The 21,762-nt window shown below is 38.4% G+C and overlaps 3 protein-coding genes across 12 annotated transcripts in view; 1 reads left to right on the plus strand and 2 right to left on the minus strand.

The window, feature by feature from the left end:
• Positions 1–1,101: 1,101 nt before the first annotated feature.
• LOC128610041 (ubiquitin carboxyl-terminal hydrolase 15-like) lies at positions 1,102–3,967 on the minus strand. The gene is made up of 3 exons (XM_053629066.1): positions 3,736–3,967; positions 3,474–3,621; positions 1,102–3,334 (listed from the first exon to the last, which is right to left on the minus strand). Exons 1-3 carry the CDS (start codon positions 3,898–3,900, stop codon positions 2,655–2,657), a joined length of 993 nt encoding a protein of 330 aa, XP_053485041.1. The 5' UTR covers positions 3,901–3,967; the 3' UTR covers positions 1,102–2,654.
• A 72-nt stretch (positions 3,968–4,039) lies between these two features.
• LOC128610051 (tripartite motif-containing protein 29-like) lies at positions 4,040–9,594 on the minus strand. 2 transcript variants are annotated; one of them, XR_008386307.1, is made up of 3 exons: positions 8,935–9,594; positions 5,674–6,264; positions 4,040–4,178 (listed from the first exon to the last, which is right to left on the minus strand). XR_008386307.1 is itself a non-coding variant. In XM_053629084.1 (2 exons), exons 1-2 carry the CDS (start codon positions 6,058–6,060, stop codon positions 4,068–4,070), a joined length of 498 nt encoding a protein of 165 aa, XP_053485059.1. In that variant the 5' UTR covers positions 6,061–6,411; the 3' UTR covers positions 4,040–4,067. The 2 variants fall into 2 exon arrangements, 1 of the variants encoding a protein (XP_053485059.1); XM_053629084.1 differs by lacking the exon at positions 8,935–9,594 and having other exon boundaries at positions 5,674–6,411.
• Positions 9,595–11,105: 1,511 nt separating this feature from the next.
• The window catches only part of dysf (dysferlin, limb girdle muscular dystrophy 2B (autosomal recessive)), an 88,372-nt gene continuing 77,715 nt past the window's right edge, over positions 11,106–21,762 (plus strand). For 3 of the 9 annotated variants that reach the window (XM_053629088.1, XM_053629089.1, XM_053629092.1), the window contains exons 1-3: positions 14,664–15,066; positions 19,663–19,718; positions 19,947–20,038. In XM_053629088.1, coding sequence (XP_053485063.1) covers positions 14,973–15,066; positions 19,663–19,718; positions 19,947–20,038 — 242 coding nt within the window. In that variant the 5' untranslated portion in view covers positions 14,664–14,972. Of the gene's footprint in view, positions 11,630–14,662; positions 15,067–19,662; positions 19,719–19,946; positions 20,039–21,762 lie in introns of those variants that run through there. The other 6 variants (XM_053629094.1, XM_053629091.1, XM_053629096.1 and 3 more) reach the window with 5 other exon arrangements.

Raw genomic sequence — 21,762 nt, forward strand, 5'->3', positions numbered from 1 at the left:
TACTACTACTACTACTAATAATAATCAAATGAATGAATGAATGAAAAACACACAAAGTGAAATTCTTTTCTTCACATATCTTATCTAACCCCCCTGAGCGCCCCCCATCCGTCTGGAGAGAAGTGGGTTAAGATCCTCACTCGGGGTTCTGACAGTGGCAGTTTGGTGATCTTGGAGCTTGATCCACCCCTGCATTAAAAATATTCAGCTTAGCTGAGGCTCAAATCCAAACAGTGTTAGAGCAACGGTGCTCTATACAACACCTCAGCACTGAAATCCCTATCTAGCAGGGCTGGGCAACATGCCATTATACCTGATCCTTCTTGATCACTAGATCTGTAATTACTTAATGCCGTGTACTTAGTGTGGTTTTGTGCTTTTGGGAGCTCTAAACAGAATCCTGTACTAACCCAGCGTTCACCTTCTTCTAACATGCCGAAAGCACTTGCTAGCGATGTGTTAACTTCAATTATATGCATACAGTATAATAAAGCAAACAGAGTTGTAGGCACAATCATGAACCACATACAAGAATGAAGGCTGCACACTAAGAAGACCATCATCATCATCATACACAACATAAGCAGCTCTGTTTGCAGTGATCCATTTCATGATTCCTGCACACTGGAATCAAATACTGTTATGGATGTATAATTTCACCCTTGATTCATGATGACGGATGTCTAGGCGAGCTTTTTAATAAAAATAATGGCCTGTATAAATGAACGAATAGCTCCTTTCTCAGTGTGTGATCAATAGTCTCCTACCCTCCATGTTAAATCCACTGACTTAGGGCAGTGTGTGTGTGTGTGTGTGTGTTCAAACTGATCAATAACAGCACAGTGTGAGAATTCTCAGTGTTGTGTGAGGAAGGGGCACGGTACTGAAGTAGGCTGCAACACAGAACACATTATAAAAGTGTTGTTTTTTTCCCTTATTAAAAGAAGAATAACGTAGCCAGACATGGTAAGTCTGTAGCTCATGATAAAACCAACTACAACATTCCTGGTTATAATTCTCCTGATAGATTTCACTACCTACAGTATCTAATTCTGCTCATGAACGTGAGCTTTGAACTCTTTATTACTGCTTGGCTTGATACGGCATGGAGTGTTATTGCTTTTGCAAAGAGACTCGTCTCTAGGTAATGCTTGTGGCAGCACCTCATATTTATTCTGAACAGAGTGATACATACTGTACACTGTCTCCATATACAGTCATAACCTGTTTGATACACAAGTTTACATACACCTTGCAGAATGGTAAATGTTAATCATTTTTTAAAGAGAGATTATAAAAATTGCTTTAAAGAAAATAAATACATTTAGTACTGCCCTGAGTAAGCTATTTCACATCAAATTTACACAAATGAACCAGTTCAAAAGTTTACATACCCCTGATTCTTAATACTGTGTGTTGTTAGCTGGATGATCAACGACTGCTTTTATGTTTTGTGAGAGTTGTTCATGTGTCCTTCGTTTGTCCTGAGCAGTTAAACCGCCCACTGTTCTTCAGAAAAATCCTCCAGGTCCTGCACATTCTTTGCGTTTCCAGCATCTTCTGCATATAGCGGCTATATGATTTTGACATCCATATTTTCACACCGAGGACAACTGAGGGACTCGTACACAACTATTACAAAACAGTCACTGATTCTCAAGAAAGAAACATTATACATAAAACTTGTGATGAAAACATGATGATGATGTAAATTGTTATTATTTTGTCTTCTGGGAAACATGTAAATATCTTGTTCAAAAGTTTACATCCCCCTGGCTCTTAACGTAGTGTGTTGCCTTCTTGAGCATCGGTGAATGTTTGCAACTTTTATAATAGTTAAGAATATAAATGTAGGCGTCCCTCAATTGTCCTTAGTGTGAAACAATGGATTTCAACATCATATAGTCACTGCTGGGATCAAATATGCAGAAGAAGCTGTAAAAGTAAAGAATGTGCAGGACCTGGAGGATTTCTCTGAAGAACAGTGGGCAGTTTAACTGCTCAGGACAAACAAGGGACTCGTGAACAACCATCACCAAACAAAACACAGTCACTGATCATCCAGGTAACAACACATCTGTTATGTGAAATAGTTTATTCAGGGCAGTACTAAGTAAAAAAACCAAAATCCAATTATGATCCCTCATTCTTTAATGCTTGTTAATGCTAGAAAAAAAGAAAAGAAAAGAAAAGAAAATAACGTTCTACAAATTTCCACCTAGTCACTCTGAAGGCATCTGTTCCATCAGTTTAGTTTGTATTATTATTATTATTATTATTATTATTTTAATCTCAATTTCTCCCAATTTGGTCATTTGCTAATTCCGATCCGGGTAGCTCTCTGAATCACATGACCGCTGCTATCTATGGAGGGTGTATCTAGCACATACTAATTGCCCTCTTCTGTAAACATTAACTCAAAGATGCCCACGATTGTCTCACTTTGATTATATCAGATGTCTTTGGAGCAAAACTAATACAATAAACATGTTTCTATTCCTACTTGCTTAATGATATTTATATCAGATATAGAATATATCCACTATAGTGCAAAGACCATAAACGCTAAACAAAATAAAAAATAAAATAAAATGAACAATAAACAGAGTTTAGTACCTTTTAACTACCATAATGCTCCACTCAGGTAGTACTTGTTAGAGTTTTTTTTTGGGGAGAGTTGGTCTAACTGTGCCTCGCGGCCATGTTCCATCTTCATTTCTCTGTTCTATAACTACAACCTGTCCTTGGAAGAAACCGGCAGCCTCAATGCTGCTACCAGGCTGGCCCAGACACTCAAATGCATTATGCATGTACTTTCTCCACAACCTGGTCTCCTTCCCATCAGGAATATTGAAGATTATGTGCATTTCCTTTTCAATACAGGCTACTGTGTCTGTTTTGCTGAAGTGATGACTTATACTTTGGTCCATATTGCTGAATTCACATAATCTCAGTTCAGTGAGATAGACCTCCGCTTTACAGTGCTTCACAAAAACGCCTTGCTCAACCACTTTCTGTGCAATAGGCTTCTGGTGCTCGGTCAGTCCATACCAGCTGATTAGTTTACCCCATGCCTCTTTAGGCAGAAGGATGTAGTGCAGCTCTTCAATTAGATTCTCCTTCATACAGAGTGAATCTGTTAGGAGGCCTGAATTGTCCACTGGTCCAGGGTAAAACGTCTCGTGTCCCTTGCAAATCCAGTCCCAGATCTCAAATCCCACATATTTCTTCCACTTCGTGAACCAACCACTGTCTACTAGGTACCATGTGTCACCTTTCTGTAACTTAGTTTTCAACAGCGTTTTTATCTCTTCTTTTTGATAATCCAGGTTTACTGTGGGATACAAACGCAGGCTGTAAAAATCACGACACTGCAAAATCTAAATTTAACTACAAGCCAATAGCTAAAGAACAATTGCACAGATAAAATTGCTCTTTCAAAGCACAATAAAATATACTGCATAGTTACTCACTCAGCCCAGACATCATCTCAGTGGTATTGCTGACAGATTGCTGAAGGTGAAGCAACTCTCTCATCACATCCTCGACACTCAATCTGCTGTTAATTTGAATTTGATCCCAGTTCATGATGGACATAGGGGTGGATAATGTTAAGTAAGCCTACAGTAAATCAAAAAAGAAATGAAGAGAAATTCTTACACACACACACACACACACACACACACACACACACACAGAGTGCTGCATGTTTTCTGAGTAGACAAGGGCGCTCACCTGGAGGAAGTGGAGGTGGTCTTCACAGTGTAAGAGTTTCTCCAGCTCAGTGTCACTTCTTTTCAACGCAGCAATTTCCTGTTCTAGTGCTTTAACAAACCCTCCGGCTTGCCTTTCTATGCCTTTCTGTTTCTCCTCAAACACCATAAGCAGATCAGCCTGCATTCTCTCAACGGAGCTCAGGAGAGACCTGAAGATTTCGCCGCTGTCATCTTTTTCCTTATCTATATTTTTCTAACATATTTTTGCATAATTCTCATCATCAGCATCATCATCACGTCCTCCTGCTATATTGTATTAGTAGGAAATCTGGTGTGTTCAGTAGTTTGTTTTTAGTTAAGACTCACTTTTTTCAGGGCTACAGAATGCTTTATTTCTTCAATCTTTTTCAGTCTGTCCTGGATCATCTTCTGAACATCTGCCTGAGTTTTCTGTATCTTAGTCTGTGGATGGAAGAAAACACTTATGTGACAAATAATTGATAGAATTAAAAATACTATGTTCAATGTTATTTGAATACCCTGCAGTTGGCAATGGAGTTTTACACCCTATTGCAGCACAGAGTATTCCAAATCCTTGATTAATATCGTCCTGATATTAACCAACCACTTCAACTGTTCTATATACACTCATTGTCCACTTTATTAGGAACACCTGTACATTCATACACTTATCTAATCAGTCAATGTGGCAGCAGCACCATGCATAAAATCATGCAAATACAGGTCAAGAGCTTTAGTTAATGTTCACATCAACCACCAGAATGCGGAAAAAGTGTGATTTCTATGACTGCGGCATGGATGTTGGTACCAGATGGGCTGGTTTGAGTATTTCAGAAACTGCTGATCTCCTCGGAATTTCACACACAACAGTCTGTAGAGTTTACACAGCATGGTGCGAAAAACAAAAATCACCCTGTGAGCGGAGTCTGCAGGCTGAAACACATTGTTGATGAGAGATCAGAGGAGAATGACCAGACTCATCTGAGCTAACAGGAACTCATATAATCATTCTTTATAACCGTGGTAATCACAAAAGCATCTCAGAACTCAAAATACCTCGAGACCACATCAGGTTCCACTCCTGTCAGCCAAGAACAACAATCTGAGGCTGTCATGGACACCGACTCAGCCAAACTTGTTGAAGACTGGAAAAAGACCAGGTGATATTTTTTTTCTCCTAATTTTCAACTGCCCAGTTTTTGTGAGTCTGTGTCCAGTGTAGACTCAGATTCCTGTTCTTGGCTGACAGGACTAGAACTCGATATAGTCTTCTGCCGTTGTAGTCCATCCACCTCAAGGTTCGATGTTTTGTACATACTGAGATGCTTTTCTGCTCTTCACAGTTGTAAAGAGTTTCTATATCCTTTCTGGCAGCTCAAAGCAATCTAGCCATTTTCACCTGACCTCTCTTATTAACAATGCGCTTCCACTCACATAATGTTTTTTTATTTTTCTCACCATTCTGTGTAAAATCTACATGATTGCTGTGTGTGAAAATACCAGGAGATCAACAGTTTCTGAAATACTCAAACCAGCCCTTCTGGTACCAACATCCATGCCATGATCGAAGTCACAGAGATCACACTTTTCCTTCATTCTGATGTTTCATGTGAACATTAACTGAAGCTCTTGACCTGTATCTGCAGGAGTGTTTGCATTACGCTGCTGCTACTTGATTGGCCGATGAGATAACTGCATGAATGTGCAGGTGTACTGGTGTTCCTAATAAAGTGGACAGTGAGTGTATATACACAGTATTTTACATTCTATATATATTTTAAAGGTTACTATTTGCGGATGATGTACTGTATACATGTATGCATTATTATGATGCTGTTTACACTCAATGGCCACTTTAATAGGAACACCTGTACACCTGCTCATTCATGCAGTTATTATCCAATCATGTTGACAATAGATTACTGGTGTGTCTCACCTTCTTTTCTGCACTCTCCTCCGCTATAGGAACAGTGTTGTGGCTCTTATGCTCTCCCTCAGTGCAGAACAGACACACACACTTTTGATCATTCCTACAGAACAACTCCATAGGTCTCTGATGCCTCTGGCATATACGGTCCACCAGGTTCTTCACAGCATCAATTAATCTGTGTTGCTTAAGTTTCGCTGCGATTTTATGATGCTCCAAATGTGTATCACAGAATGACATACCACAATCCAGACAGGACCTTAGGGCCTCCTGTGTAGGGTCAGTACAAACATCACATGGCACATGTCCCTGTGCAGCATGAAGCTTCTTTGTGTGAACACTGGACCCCACCTTCACTGACTCTTTGAATTGAGCAGCCAGGTCAGATATGAACATATTAACACAAAGTTCTGGCCTTTCACTGAATTCTTTCTTTCAGAATGGACAATTGTACTTTTGACAATTGTCCCAGTATTTGTTGACACATACCATGCAATGGTTGTGTCCACATTGGGTAGAGACAGGCTTAGTGAATATTTCCAGACAGATCGAGCACTGCAACTGCTCTTCAGACAGAAAAGTGTTAGAGGCAGCCATTTTCTAACAGAGGAGAAAACTTATGAGTATGCTGTACAAAATAAAACTCTCTCATTTAGCCACTGACACATTCATACTAAGTAAAAACATTTATGTTTTCATTTTGTAATAATTTATGATTTCTAAACATACTATGTACAATGGATATAAAAAGTCTACTCACCCATAAATCATGTCAGAGTGTTTTCCACCCTCAATAGCTGCGTTTACATCGACAACAATAATCCACTCTTAACCCGATTGAGACCATACTTTGATTAAGAAACTACCATGTAAACAGCAATTTTTACTTACCTTAATCTAATTAAGGTCATACTCAAATTAAGCTCTAATCGAATTGAGACAGGTGGAGTACTCCTGTTTTAGTCGCATTATGGACGTGTATTACAGACATGTAAACACCTTAATCACATTATGAACGTTGTGTGAGTTTTCACCGCATTTTGCGACAGGACACGATCGGACACGGCAGTTTTCAACATTTTACGGCGAACAAGAGAGTTTGGCTGCGTCCCAAACCGCATACTTGCCTACTATAGGCCTGTAGTGGGGAAAAATACATGTATCTTGGTTACTATATAGACGGTAAGTACGCGGTTTGAGACGTAGCCCACGGCTGCAAGCAGTTGTCTATTAGCACGTATAGCCATCCATCCATCCATGGATGACGTATAGCATGACAAATAATTAACTGCACTTAAAGCGTTCGTAAAAAATTAAATAAAAACACCCAAAACTGTATACGGTACCATAACGAAGATGAACTGTATGTTGATACGTGAAATTCTATTCTATGACGTAATGACGCGGGCTGTTAATCTTATTATGTTCTATAACATGTAAAACGGGAACATGACAGGAGTATACCAAAAGTGACTCATGTAAACACCTTAATCACATTATCTTACCCAGAGTAAGGTCAATAATTAGATTACTGCTGTCCATGTAAACGTAGTCATTGTGAAATATTACAAATTTATTAAATTCAAGTGAAAAACAAGCAGAAACTTTTAAAGGAAAAAAAACGCACAACCTTCCAATAACCTGGTTGCACAGCCCTAAACTAATACTCTGTTGAAGCATGTTTTGATTTTCTTACACCACTCAGTCTTTGTGAGTAAGAGTCTATCAGCATGGCACATCTTGACTTGGCAATATTTTCCCCACTCTTTCTTGCAAAAACATTCTAGATCAATCAAATTTTGAGGTAATCTCTTGTGCACATCCCACTTCAGGTCACCCCACAGATTTTTAGATTCAGGTCTGGGCTCTGGCTAGGCCATTTAAAAACATTCATCATCTTGTGGTTAAGACATTCCTTTGTTGATTGGGATGTACGTTTTGAGTCATTTTCATATAGGAAGGTGAAATTCCTTTTCATATTCAGCTTACTAGCAGACACCTGAAGGTTTTGCACCAAAATCGAATGGTATTTGTAGCTATTCATGATTCCCTCCAGCTTGATAAAAGCCCCAGTTCTGATTGAAGAAAAGCAGCCCTAAAGCATGATGCTGCCACTACCATTCTTCACCGTGGGTATGGTGTTCTTTTGGTGATGTGCTTATTATTTTTGCACCAAACATAGCTTTTGGAATTACTCTCATCAGACCATAACACATTTTGCCACATGGTATGGGGTGATTTAGATGAGCTTAGATGTTTTTTTGTGAGAAAGGGTTTCCGTCTAGCCACCCTACCCCATAGCCCAGACATGTGAAGAATATGAGAGATTGTCCTCACGTGCATCGTGTAATCAATAGTTGTCCAATATTCCTGCAGCTCTTGCTGTAGGTCTCTTGACAGCCTCCCTGGTACGCTTTTGTCTTGTCCTTTTATACATTTTGGAAGGACATCTTGTTCTTGGTGATGTCACTGTGGTGCTCTATTTTCTCCACTTGTTGATGATAGCCTTTACGGTGTTCCATGGTACATCTAATGTTTTGGAAATTCTTTTATACTCCTCTCCCCATCGATTCCTTTCAACAAGTGAGATAACATGCATGCTTTGTAAGCTATTTGACCATGGCTTCAGCAGTCAGAGGAAACCAAGAAGATGTGAAGAAAATCCTACATAAACATGGTCTTTATTTGGGGTTACACAGAATAATTTCATTGATGACAGCTATATGATAATTACTTTTGAACATGAGATTGAATTCTGAACAGTCACATCTCCAATTATAAAAGGGTGTGCACACTTATGCAACCAGGTTATTGTAACTACCCCCCCCCCCCATTTTTCATTAAAGTGTTTGATTGTTTTCACTTAATTTTTATATGTTGTAATTTCATATTCAGGGTGGAAAAAGTTATGAAATTATTTATCTTGGTTGCATTTTTTTCTTCCATCACAAAAACCTGCCTTTTTAACAGGGGTGTGTAGACTTTTTATATCCACTGTATCCCATATAACACTTAACACCTGTCTTTGTCTTAGGTATCATGGTTAAGATTAAACTATGGCAACAAAAAAAAAAAGCAGAAAAAGCTTATGTTAATGTTCTCTAATTTCTTCTGCCTCCATATGTTTTTCTGTTCAGTTAATGCCTCACATTCTCTTTGAATTACAAGAACAATTGAGATTACAGAGCTTCACATGGTTTTTCGTGTATGTAGCAGGTTTTTTTTCCCCATGTCTCTAGATGGCACAATCAAGCTCCGCCAAATACTCACCTGCTCACATCCGTTCCTGAGTTGAAGTGAGATTATAACAGGGAAAACATTCAAATATATTGGACACTACAACACCCAGCGTGGTGTACACCTGTGATACAGTTCTCTTCTTCAGTGTGGCGGTAACTCAGCAAAACTTAATCCGCAGCGCCCTCTGGTGTACTGATAGGAAGTTCGGATCATTTTACTGACTGGGATCTTTGAATCTCGTTTAGCAAAATGAATGAATCTTTTTTTTTCGAGTCATTTCGTTCATTTGAGCAATGATTAATTAATAGCTTAGCATTAGGTCTTCAAGCTATGCAGTCTAAGCCAATCCGAGACGTTCTTTCTTTTGTCACGGCACATTTTGTCACGTCTGTTCCCCGGAAACAGAAATTATTAGTTCACGTTTCGACTCTTCGTGTTCGAGTCATTCATTCATCCCGTTTCCGGTATTGCATGGTGCATTGTTTATGCGGCAGTCACCCGAAGACTCGAGACGTGAACTAATCATTTCTGTTTCCTCTACAGAATCTATGGCGCTGTTGTTGCGCATGCGCGGTCAGAAATGAACGAATCACCCTCTGAGACATCTCGTTGTTCCTGAGTCACATTAAAGATTCGTTCATGACCGACACATGACTGTTCTGGTGGACCGACAGGGGTAGTAATACAGCAACCTGGCAACCACAAAATGTTTCCTTATTAACATTAGCTTTTGGCATCCTTTGGTTATTTTCCGAGAACCATTTAATAACGCTGAATTTCAGATAATAATAATTTGAGCCCTGTTCCCGAAACGTTTGGGACTTTTAAAATATTCTGAAACATAAAACGCTCTCCTTTGGATATGCTAAAACAACTGGCAAGGAACGTTAGCCAAAGGTCGCTCCGGGAACGTTCCTGTAACATTCTGTACCGGAAGTTTATTTATTTTTTAATGCAAACTAACATTGCAGTCGATTTAGACAAACATCAGATACAATAGATAGGCCACTGTTTAAAAAACGAATAATAATACTACAGTTAAATCAATATGAAATAAGATAATTCTCTATGCATTCATGAAGGAAATAATGGATGTAATAAATCAAATTTACAGGTAGCAGTGTTCTAGATAGTTTGATATAGTTAGACAGTTAGTGGCAATAGTTTACCCTTTAGTAAATTATTAATAAATCAATTTATACCACAGCGCTGTTTAATTCTCTATTCTGATTGGCTGACAGACGTTCTGAAGTGTGCAATAATTTTTTTAAGTAAATGCACAGCTAAAGTAGTTCCAGTCAGATCTTGACTGCATTATAGTTCTATATCACTTTGCCGAATTAACTGAACGGAAAAATTAGCCAACTGTCCACCACAGTTGGCTAGCACACTTGCCTCACACCTCCAAGGTTGAGGGTTCGATTCCCACTGTGGCCCTGTGTGTGCGGAGTTTGCATGTTCTCCCCGTGCTGCGGGGGTTTCCTCCGGTTACTCCGGCTTCCTCCCCCAGTCCAAAGACATGCATGGTAGGCTGATTGGCATGTCCAAAAGTGTCCATAGTGTGTGAATGCGTGTGCCCTGTGATGGATTGGCACCCTGTCCAGGGTGTACCCTGCCTTGTACCCGATGCTCCCTGGGATAGGCTCCAGGTCTCCCCGTGACCCTGAAGGAAGAATAAGTGATATAGAAGATGGATGGATAATTGACAAGGGGCTGTTGAATTATTAGAATAATAACGTGGTAATGTGGCCACTAGGCGAAGCGGAGGCTTGAGCCATTGCAGTTATTAGAGAGAGAGAGAGAGAGAGAGCATGTGTGATTGCAGTAATGAGACACAAAAGCCAGTGATCAAGTATCAATATTTATTTATTTATTCGCTGTATTTTCTGCAGAAATAACCCCCCTAAAAACCTGGTGAATAAGTAGGCCTATCGATATTTATTTACTTAATTCTTTTAGAATTATGCCAGAAAGTTCTACCTACAGGCCATAACACGTTTTGCCACATGATTTAGGCTGATTTCGTGGGGCTTGGACTTTTTCTTTGTTAGAAAGGGGTTCTCTCTAGTCACCCTACCCCATGTAGGGTAAAGACATTTGAGGAATAGATAAAGAATGGATAAAGATCTGACCTGATTTATTTGGTTAATTTTTTTTTTTTACAACAGAAAAACCTGCAATTTTAACAGGGGTGTGTAGACTTTTCATATCCATTGTATATTGTAACAGTATATACCTACACTGTGATTTTATTCTTATACTCATTACTTTATTCATATTATTTGAAAAAAAGAGTGACATTAAAATACTGTTTAAGTGTTCTTTGCCTTTAAGGAGAACACTGTCTATGATTGAAGGGTCAGTGTGTGTATGCATGAGTCAGGCTCTCCAACTCTGCGTGTGTGAGTGTACTGGCAGCAGTAGGCTGCTATCCCAGACAAAGTGTGCCACAGGCTCCTCTCTTCTCTCTCTCACTTTCTGTTCTTCTTTCCCTCACTCCTTCTCTCTCCTCCTACTGTCTGCTTAAGGAATCGTTCAGGCTGCTCTGTATCCAGACGCATAGTGTCCTCGCTTCTGGGGTGTGTTTGACTAGTGTGAGGTGGTGGATGTGGACAGGGCTAGTGCTGCTGCCTCCTCATGCTGCGTGTGTTTATCCTTTGTGCCCAGAATGTGCTGACGCACGATGAGGACATCACAGATGCCTACTGCTGTGTCACATATGAAGGTAAGGATGAGGGTCGAGGAATAATGGGCTACAGTATTGACTTGGAAGTCGACTTGTGAATAAGCTGACGAATATCTGGCAGCACCAGTTTCTAGCATTTTACTTTATTCATTCTGTCCTCCTGTGGGTCTGTGACTTCCCCTGTCTCTGTGTTACCTATGTTCATGTGTCGACACTTCAGCAGCTGAGGTTATTATTGGAAAAAGAGACACTCTCTCTTTTTCTATCTGCCTCGGGGATATGCAGGGGAGTCCTGTTACATTGTAGCTGTGCGCATGTGTCTGTTTACTTCAGCATGGCACTGTGTTTATAAGGAGTGCCCTGTCATCAGAGTTTGGGGCTAGTCACTCCTCTCTGGGTGCTTTGTCAGTATGAGGATTTACTCCTGCGTGCTAGAGAATTGTCAGACAACAATGACCCTGTTTGTTTAACATCAGTCTTACTTTCACATTTTCAATTCTCTAGATGTTGATTTGCTAATGTTAAGGAATCTGCAGGTAAAATATGTGTAGCCTTAGCAGTACAATGAGACAAAAGTATTATACCAATTATTACCCTCTCTTTACCATTCCTATAGCATTCATTCATCAGATAGAAGACCCTTATCTTGAAACAAGTATAATATAGCATTTATTTTCATCTCAGCTGATTAGCTGGTATGACACCCATGTGCATCCTCAAGCATAATCCATCCCCCACACTTGGTAATGAAAGCAGATAATGTTCTTAAAAGAGCATTGACAAGATTACTTTGTTTTTAATTTGTCCCCCTTTCCTCCTCACAGTAGCTGAATCCTGACCTCTCTCTGTATTTGAGTCTGTTTTTGACTATAAGGTTAATTTAATTAGTAGGGGACATATAATACATTGTATGCTGATGGAATCATGACTGCCTCTCAGTTGGCTAACAGCAGCCAGAATCAGTAAATGGAGCATTGGGAAATGCTGATTCATGCCTTTTAAAAGATAAGAATGAGAGAGGATTTTTATTTGAGTATTAAAGTAGATGAAACAAAAAACCAACTCATTCTATGTGCAGTTAGAACTAAAATGTTCAATGGTTGATTTGATTAGAGTTTTAAACAACATATAATAAGTATTTTATTAAAAAAGATAACTTTAAGTAATTACTTTATGGGATGGTTAATTCTATTCATGGCCAAAGATTTGCTTACTTATCCATACAGTAAAGGCTTACAGAATGTAGACACACACTTCTGCAAAATAAAGAAAAATGGGCAAAGCCCAAAATGGCAAATATTAAGTTTTTAATGGTCTAAACAGCAAAACAACAAATGGTCAGAAAACTTCTGAAAACAAATGCACTCCTGAGACCTCATGTGTTATCATTTGCTTGTTAACGTTGCTACAGTGAACTGTTGGGGGAAAAGCTAGAAACAGGAAAATTCACTGATATATTCTTATTGTACACAAAGGTAAAATCATGATAATTATTAAAATGTTTGATGTAAAATTCTAACTAATACATGTCTGGGTGTACAAATTATTTAAAAAAAAATCTTCAGGGATGTTTCTTTTTTAAAAAGATTAGTCATAAGAAGACTATATTGTGAATTTTCCTGTTTCTAGCTTTTCCACCAAACAGTTCACTGTAGCAAAAGTAAACAAGCAACTGATAGCACAGGAGGTCTCAGGAGTGCATTTGTTTAATTATTCCTAATTTCTTGACCAGGAATTTGTTGTTAAAGTACACCTATTAGGGGTTTTCAAACATTACCTTTCATGTAGTGTGTTAGAGCTGTTTGTGAAAGTACAAACGTCTGCAAAGTTTAAAAATGAAAGCACACGACAAATGGGGTTATTGACTCCCAAAAGAAGGAACCGATTCTGAACAGGTGAAACGAGTCGTTATTAATTCCAGATTTACTTCCTGTACTGAACTAAGTAGGTTTGTAACAAAAAGCCCCGCCTCTGGTCTTAATCGGCTGCTCGCGAACAGACAGAACTGAAATTCTTTATGGTAGTGGGCGTTTCCTTTTCGACACATGCTGACATCGGTAGACCAATCACAACAGACTGGGACATCTGACCAATTAGAGCAGAGTATGCTCTCTGAAAGGAAGAGTTTAGAATGAATCCTTTAGAATGGATAATTTAACGAGTCGTTTGTGACACTGAGGGAAAAAGTTAATGATGCAGTTTAAATTATGAGCACATTAAAGTGTTTTTGATCTTGGATGCATGCAGATTTATTGTATGAGACCTTTAAAACAAAATTAGGTACGTTTCAGAACCATAATAGGTGTGCTTTAAGACCATTTTTTCCATTTTGATGATTTTTCACTTCTTTTTTTTTTTTTTTTTTTTTTTTTAAATTTCAGTTCTTTTTCAGTTAAATTTCAGTCCTGCCATTTTCATCTCATAGTTATATATTAATAGAAACTAATGATTACAGATTCTATTTTATTATTATTACATAAAATGTGGCATATAGGTAATTCCAAGTAAAGAATCTGCCTAATTTATGAATGTGTATTCATGAAAAAAGAACCATGACTACATGAACATGAAGTTCTAATAGAACAATTAGGTGATAAACACTGTGTACAGTTTGAGTGCTTTTCCTTTGCAGCACCAGGTGGTGCTCCTTATCTGAACAAATCCATCCTCCCATGAAGGACCTGGCACACAATAAACACATACAGGATGTACAGTTGTCATTTAATTCTCAAGCCATTCTCAAATACTGACAGACATCAATTTAATCATCATCATCATCATCATCATCATCATCAACAACATCATCATCATCATTATCATCATCAACATCATAGATAATAAGATCAAAATTAAATGTTTTATTAATCAGTAGAGAAAGTCTTTAAGAATCTGAAATGATAAACTGTGAGACATTTACTCATGTCATGTTCACTTATTTTGTGAACTTATTTTTATTATTGCTATTATTAAGTGGTCCATGTGGTTCTTGCATGCAAACTCTACCATCCAGAAAAAAAAAACAGGGAGGGGGGAAAGAGAGAGAGAGACAGGACAAAGCAGCAGGAAATGTTAAGATTTCCTTTCAACACATGGGCTGGGTTACTGGAGTGGGGCGTTTGGTCCGAAGTAAGTTATTTGTGTATGTCTTAGCAAGTTCCCACTGACTTTTTCATCGTGTCAGAGGAGTTAGTACAAGAGCACCGGGAAGTATTCTCAAACTACTTCAAGTTGTGCATGTAGAGGATTTACATTCTTGACCTCCACTGTGAGAAGAAGTGACTGTGTACATATCTACACACTTGCTGCATGTGGATGATTACTGTGATGTGTGGAGTATCAGCCGGTCTGTTGGAAAGTTGAGTTGTACAGTTATTGTGGCAGCATGTTGAGGTGTGTGCTCCAGAGAGCGACTCACCTGAAGAATGTGGAGAAAGGAGAGCGGCAAAGTGACCCATTAGCCAGCATCATATTTAGAGGTAAGATGTGAGAAATGGACCTTGGTGGAAAAAAGTACTAATATTTTAATTTACAGGCAGCATGGTGGCATGGTGGGTAGCGTTTCCATGTGCAGGTCAGATGAGGGGTTCTCACTGTGTCTGAGTGTTTTCTCTGGTTTCCACACCTCCAGAAAAACATTCTGGTAGATGGATTTGCTACTCTAAATGGCCCCTGTAATGGACTGGCTTCTTATCCAGGGTGTATCCCTGTCTTATCCCTAGTGTTCCTAGGATAGGCTCTGGCTCCACCACAAGCCTGACTGAAATAAAGTGGTTACTGAAGCTGAATGAATGAATGAATAATTAATTCATCTGAGGTTCAGGGAAAAGACACCCATTCCAATTTATGTTGAAATTGCTGCATGTTGCAGTCTAATAACTGATTTTGTAATATCGGTTATGACTCACACAAAAGAGTCATGCCTACAAACAATCCATGTCAGTATGTTTTGGATGTTCAGTAGCAGCTCAGTATGGACAAGCAGAATTGGGGTGTCAGGAGGAGTAGAACTGGCAACTTGCCTCTTCTTATGCCATACAAATCAATGAGGTGTGTTGCTATAACACAATACAGATCAACAGCAGAGTGTCTCTTGGCCCAATTCCAGTGGAATGAATGAGTAACATGGGCTCTAGCTAGCCACTTTTATTTTGCACTATAAGATGATTGGTAGTTCCTGTCATTGTATTCTATTTCCTGTTCCTACATGTGTGCATGAGAGTGTAGGACAGGGTGTTTTCATACTCAGAATTCAAATCGCAGTTCTCTCTTTGCAGTTATGGGATGTCCTATATGCAGATTCACTTTTGAACTTGGTTCTTTGTCATTGTAGCCTGCATTGTGGGTGTAGGGGTTTATCGAGATATGAAGGTTGTAGGGTACATAGAGTTCACTGCCCCCTCTGTTGACCCGTATCACTGGACCGCTTGACTCTCAATTGTGTAATTTGGATTTTGTTCATGCTATTTGGAAATCAGCCTCATAACATTAACTTTGACCCATTGGTTAGAACAGACAACAGTTTGTTCTGGCATTTGTGTTTTAGTAACAGTTTTTAATGATTATAATTACAGTACATGTATGTGTTGCATGCTGGGAAAACCTGCTTGATGTTGCTGTGGCTGGATTCTGGAAAAGAAAAAAAATCTGTTTTTCTGCCATTAATGTACTTTGACTTTTCTACTTTCAGAAATGACCAAAATTATGTGGAAATGTTTTCATTTAGGCTATTTTCTAACCTTGCAATGCCTCTGCGAGTAAAGCTCATGCTGGGTAGTTAAGGAGATGGTTAATCACTTCATCTTAATATGATTAAAACACTAAGCTAGGTGTGATTGTCTCACACAATGAATATCAGGCTATAAGTGATAACTCATAACTTGTAAACTTATAATTCTAGTTATGTTGTTTTTCCATGAGTACATTGGGTTATAAATGTAAAGGTAGGTGGGGCTTCTTTGGCACTAGCACAGAAATCACCTAAATTGTTCCCTTAAAAGGGTTTACCTTATATGTATTCCAGTTCAGAATATGACTATATATGTACTAGAAAATATGAAGGCTTTTCCCAGGTGCCACACATATGATGGTGTTTGAAAGTTTGTAAAGCCTTTAGAATGTCCAATATATTTGCATACATATGACCTAAAGCATCATCAGATTTTCACACATGTCCTATATACAAGTAGACAAAGAGAACCCAATTAAATAAATGAGAAAAAACATTATACTTAGTCAATGGTTTATTGAGTGAAATGATCCAATATTACATATCTGTGAGTGGAAAAGTATGTGAATCTCTAGGATTAGCAGTTTAATTTGAAGGTGAAATTAGAGTCAAATGTTTTCAATCAATGGGATACCAACACATGTTTGTGGAAATGTATCATGGCATGAACAAAGTAGATTTCTGAGGACTTCAGAAAAAGAGTTGTTGATGCTCATCAGGCTGGAAAAGGTTATACAACCATCTCAAAATAGTTTGGACTCCACCAATCCACAGTCAGATAGACTGTATAAAAATGGAAATTCAAAACCATAGTTACCCTCCCCAGGAGTAGCCGGCCAACAAAGATAACTCCAAGAGCAAGACGTGTAATAGTCTTTGAGACCACAAAAGAGCCCAGGGTAACTTCTAAGCAACTAAAGGCCTGTCTCACATTGGCTAATGTTAAGGTTCATGAGTCTAACATCAGTAGAACACTGAACAACCATCGTGTGCATGGCAGGGTTGCAAGGAGAAAACCACTGCTCTCCAAAAAGAACATTGCTGCCCTTCTGCAGTTTGCTAATGATTGCATGGACAATCCATGGACATATGAGACCAAAATAGAACTTTTTGGTTTAATAAATGAGAACAGTTATGTTTGGAGAAAGGAAAACACTGCATTCCAGCATATGAACCTTATCTGTGAAACATGGTGGTGGTAGTATCATGATTAAGGCCTGTTTTGCTGCATCTGGGCCAGGACTAGCAATCATTGATAGAATGAATTCCGAATTATTACAGAAAATTCTAAAGGAAAATGTCAAGGTATCTGCCCATGAACTGAATCTCAAAAAGTGGGTCATGCAGCAAGACAATGACCCTAAGCAAACAAATCACTCTATCAAATAATTGTTAAAGAAGAATAAAGTTAAACTTTTGGAATGGCCATGTCAAAGTCAAAGTCCTGACTTTAATCCAATAGTAATGTTGTGGAAGGACCTAAAAGTAATCAGTTCATATGAGGAAACCCACCAACATCCCAGAGTTGAAGCTGTTCTGTACAGAGGAATGGGCTAAAATTCCTCCAAGCCGATGTGCAGGACTGATCAACAGTTACTGGAAACTTTCAGTGTGCAGTTATTGCTGCGCAAGTGGGTCACACCAGATACTGAAAGCAAAGGTTCACATACTTTTGCCACTCACAGATATGTAATATTGGATCATTTTCCTCAATAAATAAATGACCAAATGTAATATTTTTGTCTCATTTGTTTAATTGGGTTCTCTTTATCTCCTTTTAGGACTTGTGTGAAAATCTGATGATGATTTAGGTCACAAAAAGGGTTAAAGGGATAAAGGGTTCACAAACTTTCAAGCACCACTGTAGACTGCATGGTACACACTAGTTTCTACAGTTGCTTAATCTCAGAACTAATTTAAATTTAGATTAGCATTAAACTTTTACAGGCTGAATAACTTTGCAGTTAAGGTGATAACTTGAATTATTACAGTGAAGGTGAAAGCTTCAACAAACAAAAAGCTCCAAGTTGTTTTTGTGACTGTATGCTAGAAGGATGGAGGAAAAAGTAGCCAAGCGTTTCCACCCTCATGACATTGAATGCCATCGCCATTTATAGACATCATGGAGGCAAATTATTCTGCACAGAGGAAGCTCTGAGTAAGCAACAAGTTATTAGAAAAAGACTGTGGGGGGTTGGGGGAGGTGACGTGCATAGTTACATGAAAAGGAGGCTGGAAGCAAATAAAGAACTTGTTCTTAAACCATGTTGGTGAGAAGAGTGAAGAGATTGTGTGCAGTGTGACTTTTTAGTTCATTATCAACCCAAACTCAGCAGTGAGGAATATTTTAATCTCTAGATGTATAAACATTTGTCTCCATTGGGATTATCTTTCCAGATGACTGTGTTACAGAGTGATATGTCACTTGTTTGTCACCAAACCTAGTTCAGACATAGGACATATTATTTCCATTATTTCCAGAGCAAGTTTTTGGGTTAGAATTTGTACCAGCCCTGATCACCCTATGACTTTTAGTGATACCAGCTGTTCTTGTCTGACTGTTGAGATATTTAAAAATTGTGTTACTATTTTAGAAACCCATTGGTGAGTGTTGATTAGTTTCTAAAAATACCTGTTGATGCATGTCTGCCAGATAAGTTATTTTAATACCTGTTATCCATGGCAAAACAGGAAGGACCTATCCTGAATCCATTTAAAGCCATTTTGACAGATTTGTGGACTGGGTTTATGTAACTACCACTGGCATTATAATCAGTCAGTAAGAAGAATGAGCAGCTTTAATGTCAGATCCTCAACTTCTAGAAGAAAAAAACCCCCAATGTTGTTGATTTTAAATAGCCTGTCTTGTACATCTTGTACAAAAATGGTTCTAATGGTTCTAATTTAGTGCCAGCTACCATGAAACTGCCTCTCTAATTGGATTTGCCTCAAACTTATTTTTTATTTACAATCTATTCTGATGTATATCAGTTTCTATGATTTATAGAGATGTTTACTTTGATTAGATGTGTTTATAGTTAGCAGAAACACCATTTCCTGTATACACTGGTATTCTGTACACAGCCTTCCTTCTCCTCCCGGTTTAAGAAATCAGTTTCCTTCTATTATATATGAACAATCTGACCCTCCATCCTTATCCCTTATCCTTATAGTAACAATGGTGGCATAAACAGCTACAGGATCTCACACCTATTTTTTGTGGTTTATTTTGTTTTACAATGAAAATCTAGTAATATTCATAATAAGCGAGCATGTGCACATTTCTTTTCAACATCACAGTTAATGAGTGCGATCTACAATGATTTGCTTTTCCCCCTTTATACAGGGTCTAAGAAGAAGACCAAAGTGGTCAAAAACAATGTCAACCCTGTCTGGAATGAGGTTAGTTACCCACTGTGTATTATGATATTTTTTGAAATATTAGTATTTAACAATGGAACATGGCTAAACTATACCATTTAAACTGATAACAAGTAAAAGTATTATTTGGTAGAAAATAAAAAAGGAGAAAAGGTAAAACACTTTACCTTTTCTCATTTACACCTGCTAAGAATGATTTTCTCTTCATGTTCGTCTCTCTAATGCTTTTCTGTTTCTTCATTATACCAGGGTTTTGAATGGGACCTAAAAGGAGTGCCGTTAGACTCAGCAGCAGAGCTGCACGTGGTTGTGAAGGACCATGAAAAAATGGGAAGGAACAGGTATGTGTGTTTGTACACTCACTGTCCACTTTAATATGTATATCTGTACACCCGCACATTTAAGCAGTTATCCAATCAGCCAATCATGTGGCAGCAGCACAATGCATAAAATCATGCAGATACAGGTCAAGAGCTTCAGGTAACATTCACATTAGTCATCAGAATGGAATGTGGAAGTTGAAACCTTGTCCCAAATTATACCCTAAACCCTGCGCATTTATGTCACTTACATTTTCGTTTTCTGAATTTTGCCCTCTACATTCAACAATTCCCTCCTCCGTGACTGGTCCTATGCAATATTTCAAGGGGGTTTTGGGTAATACTGCTGATGAAAACTAACTGACTGAAAAAATTACTTATCAGTGGGATTTCTGTTTTTCCTAAAACATTTCTAATTGTTTTTCACTTGAATTCTGTTTGTTGCTATATTGCATTAAAGATGGAAATAGATTTTTATTTTTACATCACAAAAACCTGAAAATTTAACAGGTATGTGCTCAAGTGGTGCTTGAAAGTTTGTGAGAATTTTCAATATTTCTGCATAAATATGACCTAAAACATCACTTGTCATTGCCTCCAGGGGCAATTCCACATTACTTCACTAGAGGGCACTCTGACAGTCTTTGCAGAACTTCTTCTGTTGTATCCCTGATTTCCTGTTGTAACCATACTCATGTGTTTGTTATTTCTGCTTGATTAAGTGCTCTGTTTAAGTTCTTTGTTTTTTTTCTTTCGTTACATTATGTCAAGTCAGGTTATGTTTGTGATTCTGATTTTATTATATCTGTTATAATTTGGATTATGCACAGTTTGTTTTGTTGGTTTAGTATTCTCTGTTTATTTTTATAGTTCTGGTTGTTCTAATTTTTGGGTGTTTCCTGCTCTTTGTGTCCCTTTCCCTGTGTTCTGTTCCTTTAAATAAAGAAGTTCTGCATTTGCATCCGCCTCACATCATGACATCATCAGCTTTTCATACAAGTCCTAAAAGTAGACAAAGAGAAACCAATTAGACAAATATTATACTTGGTCTTTTATTTATTGAGGAAAATTTTGCAATATTACATATGAGTATGTGAACCTTTGCGTTCAGTATCTTGTGTGACCCCCTTGTGCAGCAATAACTGCACTTAAACATTTCCGGTAAGTGTTGATCGGTCCTGCACATCGGCTTGGAGGAATTTTAGCCCATTCCTCAGTACAGAACAGCTTCGACTCTGGTATGTTGTTGGGTTTCATCACATGAGCTGATTGCTTCAGGTCCTTCCACAACATTTCTATTAGATTAAGGTCAGGACTTTGACTTGACCATTCCAAAACATTAACTTCATTCTTCTTTAACCATTCTTTGGTAGAACGACTTGTGTGTTTAGGGTCATTGTCTTGCTGCATGACTCACTTTCTCTTGAGATTCAGTTCATGGACAATGTCCTGACATTTTCCTTTAGAATTTTCTGCAATAATTCAGAATTAATTTTCCCATCAATGATTTGCAAGCTGTCCAGGCCCAGATGCAGCAAAACAGGCCCTACCTATGATACTACCACCACCATGTTTCACAGATGGGAAAAGGATCTTATACTGGAATGCAGTGTTTTCCTTTCTCCAAACTCATGAACATTAACATTAGCCAATGTGAGAGAGGCTTTTAGTTGCTTAGAAGTTACCCGGGGTTCCTTTGTGGCCTCATGGACTATTAGACGTCTTGCTCTTGGAGTGATCCTTGT

Source organism: Ictalurus furcatus, chromosome 7 (assembly GCF_023375685.1).
Source record: "Ictalurus furcatus strain D&B chromosome 7, Billie_1.0, whole genome shotgun sequence".
Taxonomy (NCBI): Eukaryota; Metazoa; Chordata; class Actinopteri; order Siluriformes; family Ictaluridae; genus Ictalurus; species Ictalurus furcatus.

Bases quoted from the DNA above. Each gene is read 5' to 3' on its own strand.
- LOC128610051 (XM_053629084.1), bottom strand. From the start codon at position 6,060: ATGTTCATATCTGACCTGGCTGCTCAATTCAAAGAGTCAGTGAAGGTG. The intron at 4,179-5,673 runs GTGAGACACACC...TTCCATCCACAG, and splicing joins AGGAGAGTGCAGAAAAGAAG to ACTAAGATACAGAAAACTCA.
- LOC128610041 (XM_053629066.1), bottom strand. From the start codon at position 3,900: ATGCAGGCTGATCTGCTTATGGTGTTTGAGGAGAAACAGAAAGGCATA. The intron at 3,622-3,735 runs GTGAGCGCCCTT...GATTTACTGTAG, and splicing joins ACCACCTCCACTTCCTCCAG to GCTTACTTAACATTATCCAC. The intron at 3,335-3,473 runs GTGAGTAACTAT...TGTATCCCACAG, and splicing joins TGAGATGATGTCTGGGCTGA to TAAACCTGGATTATCAAAAA.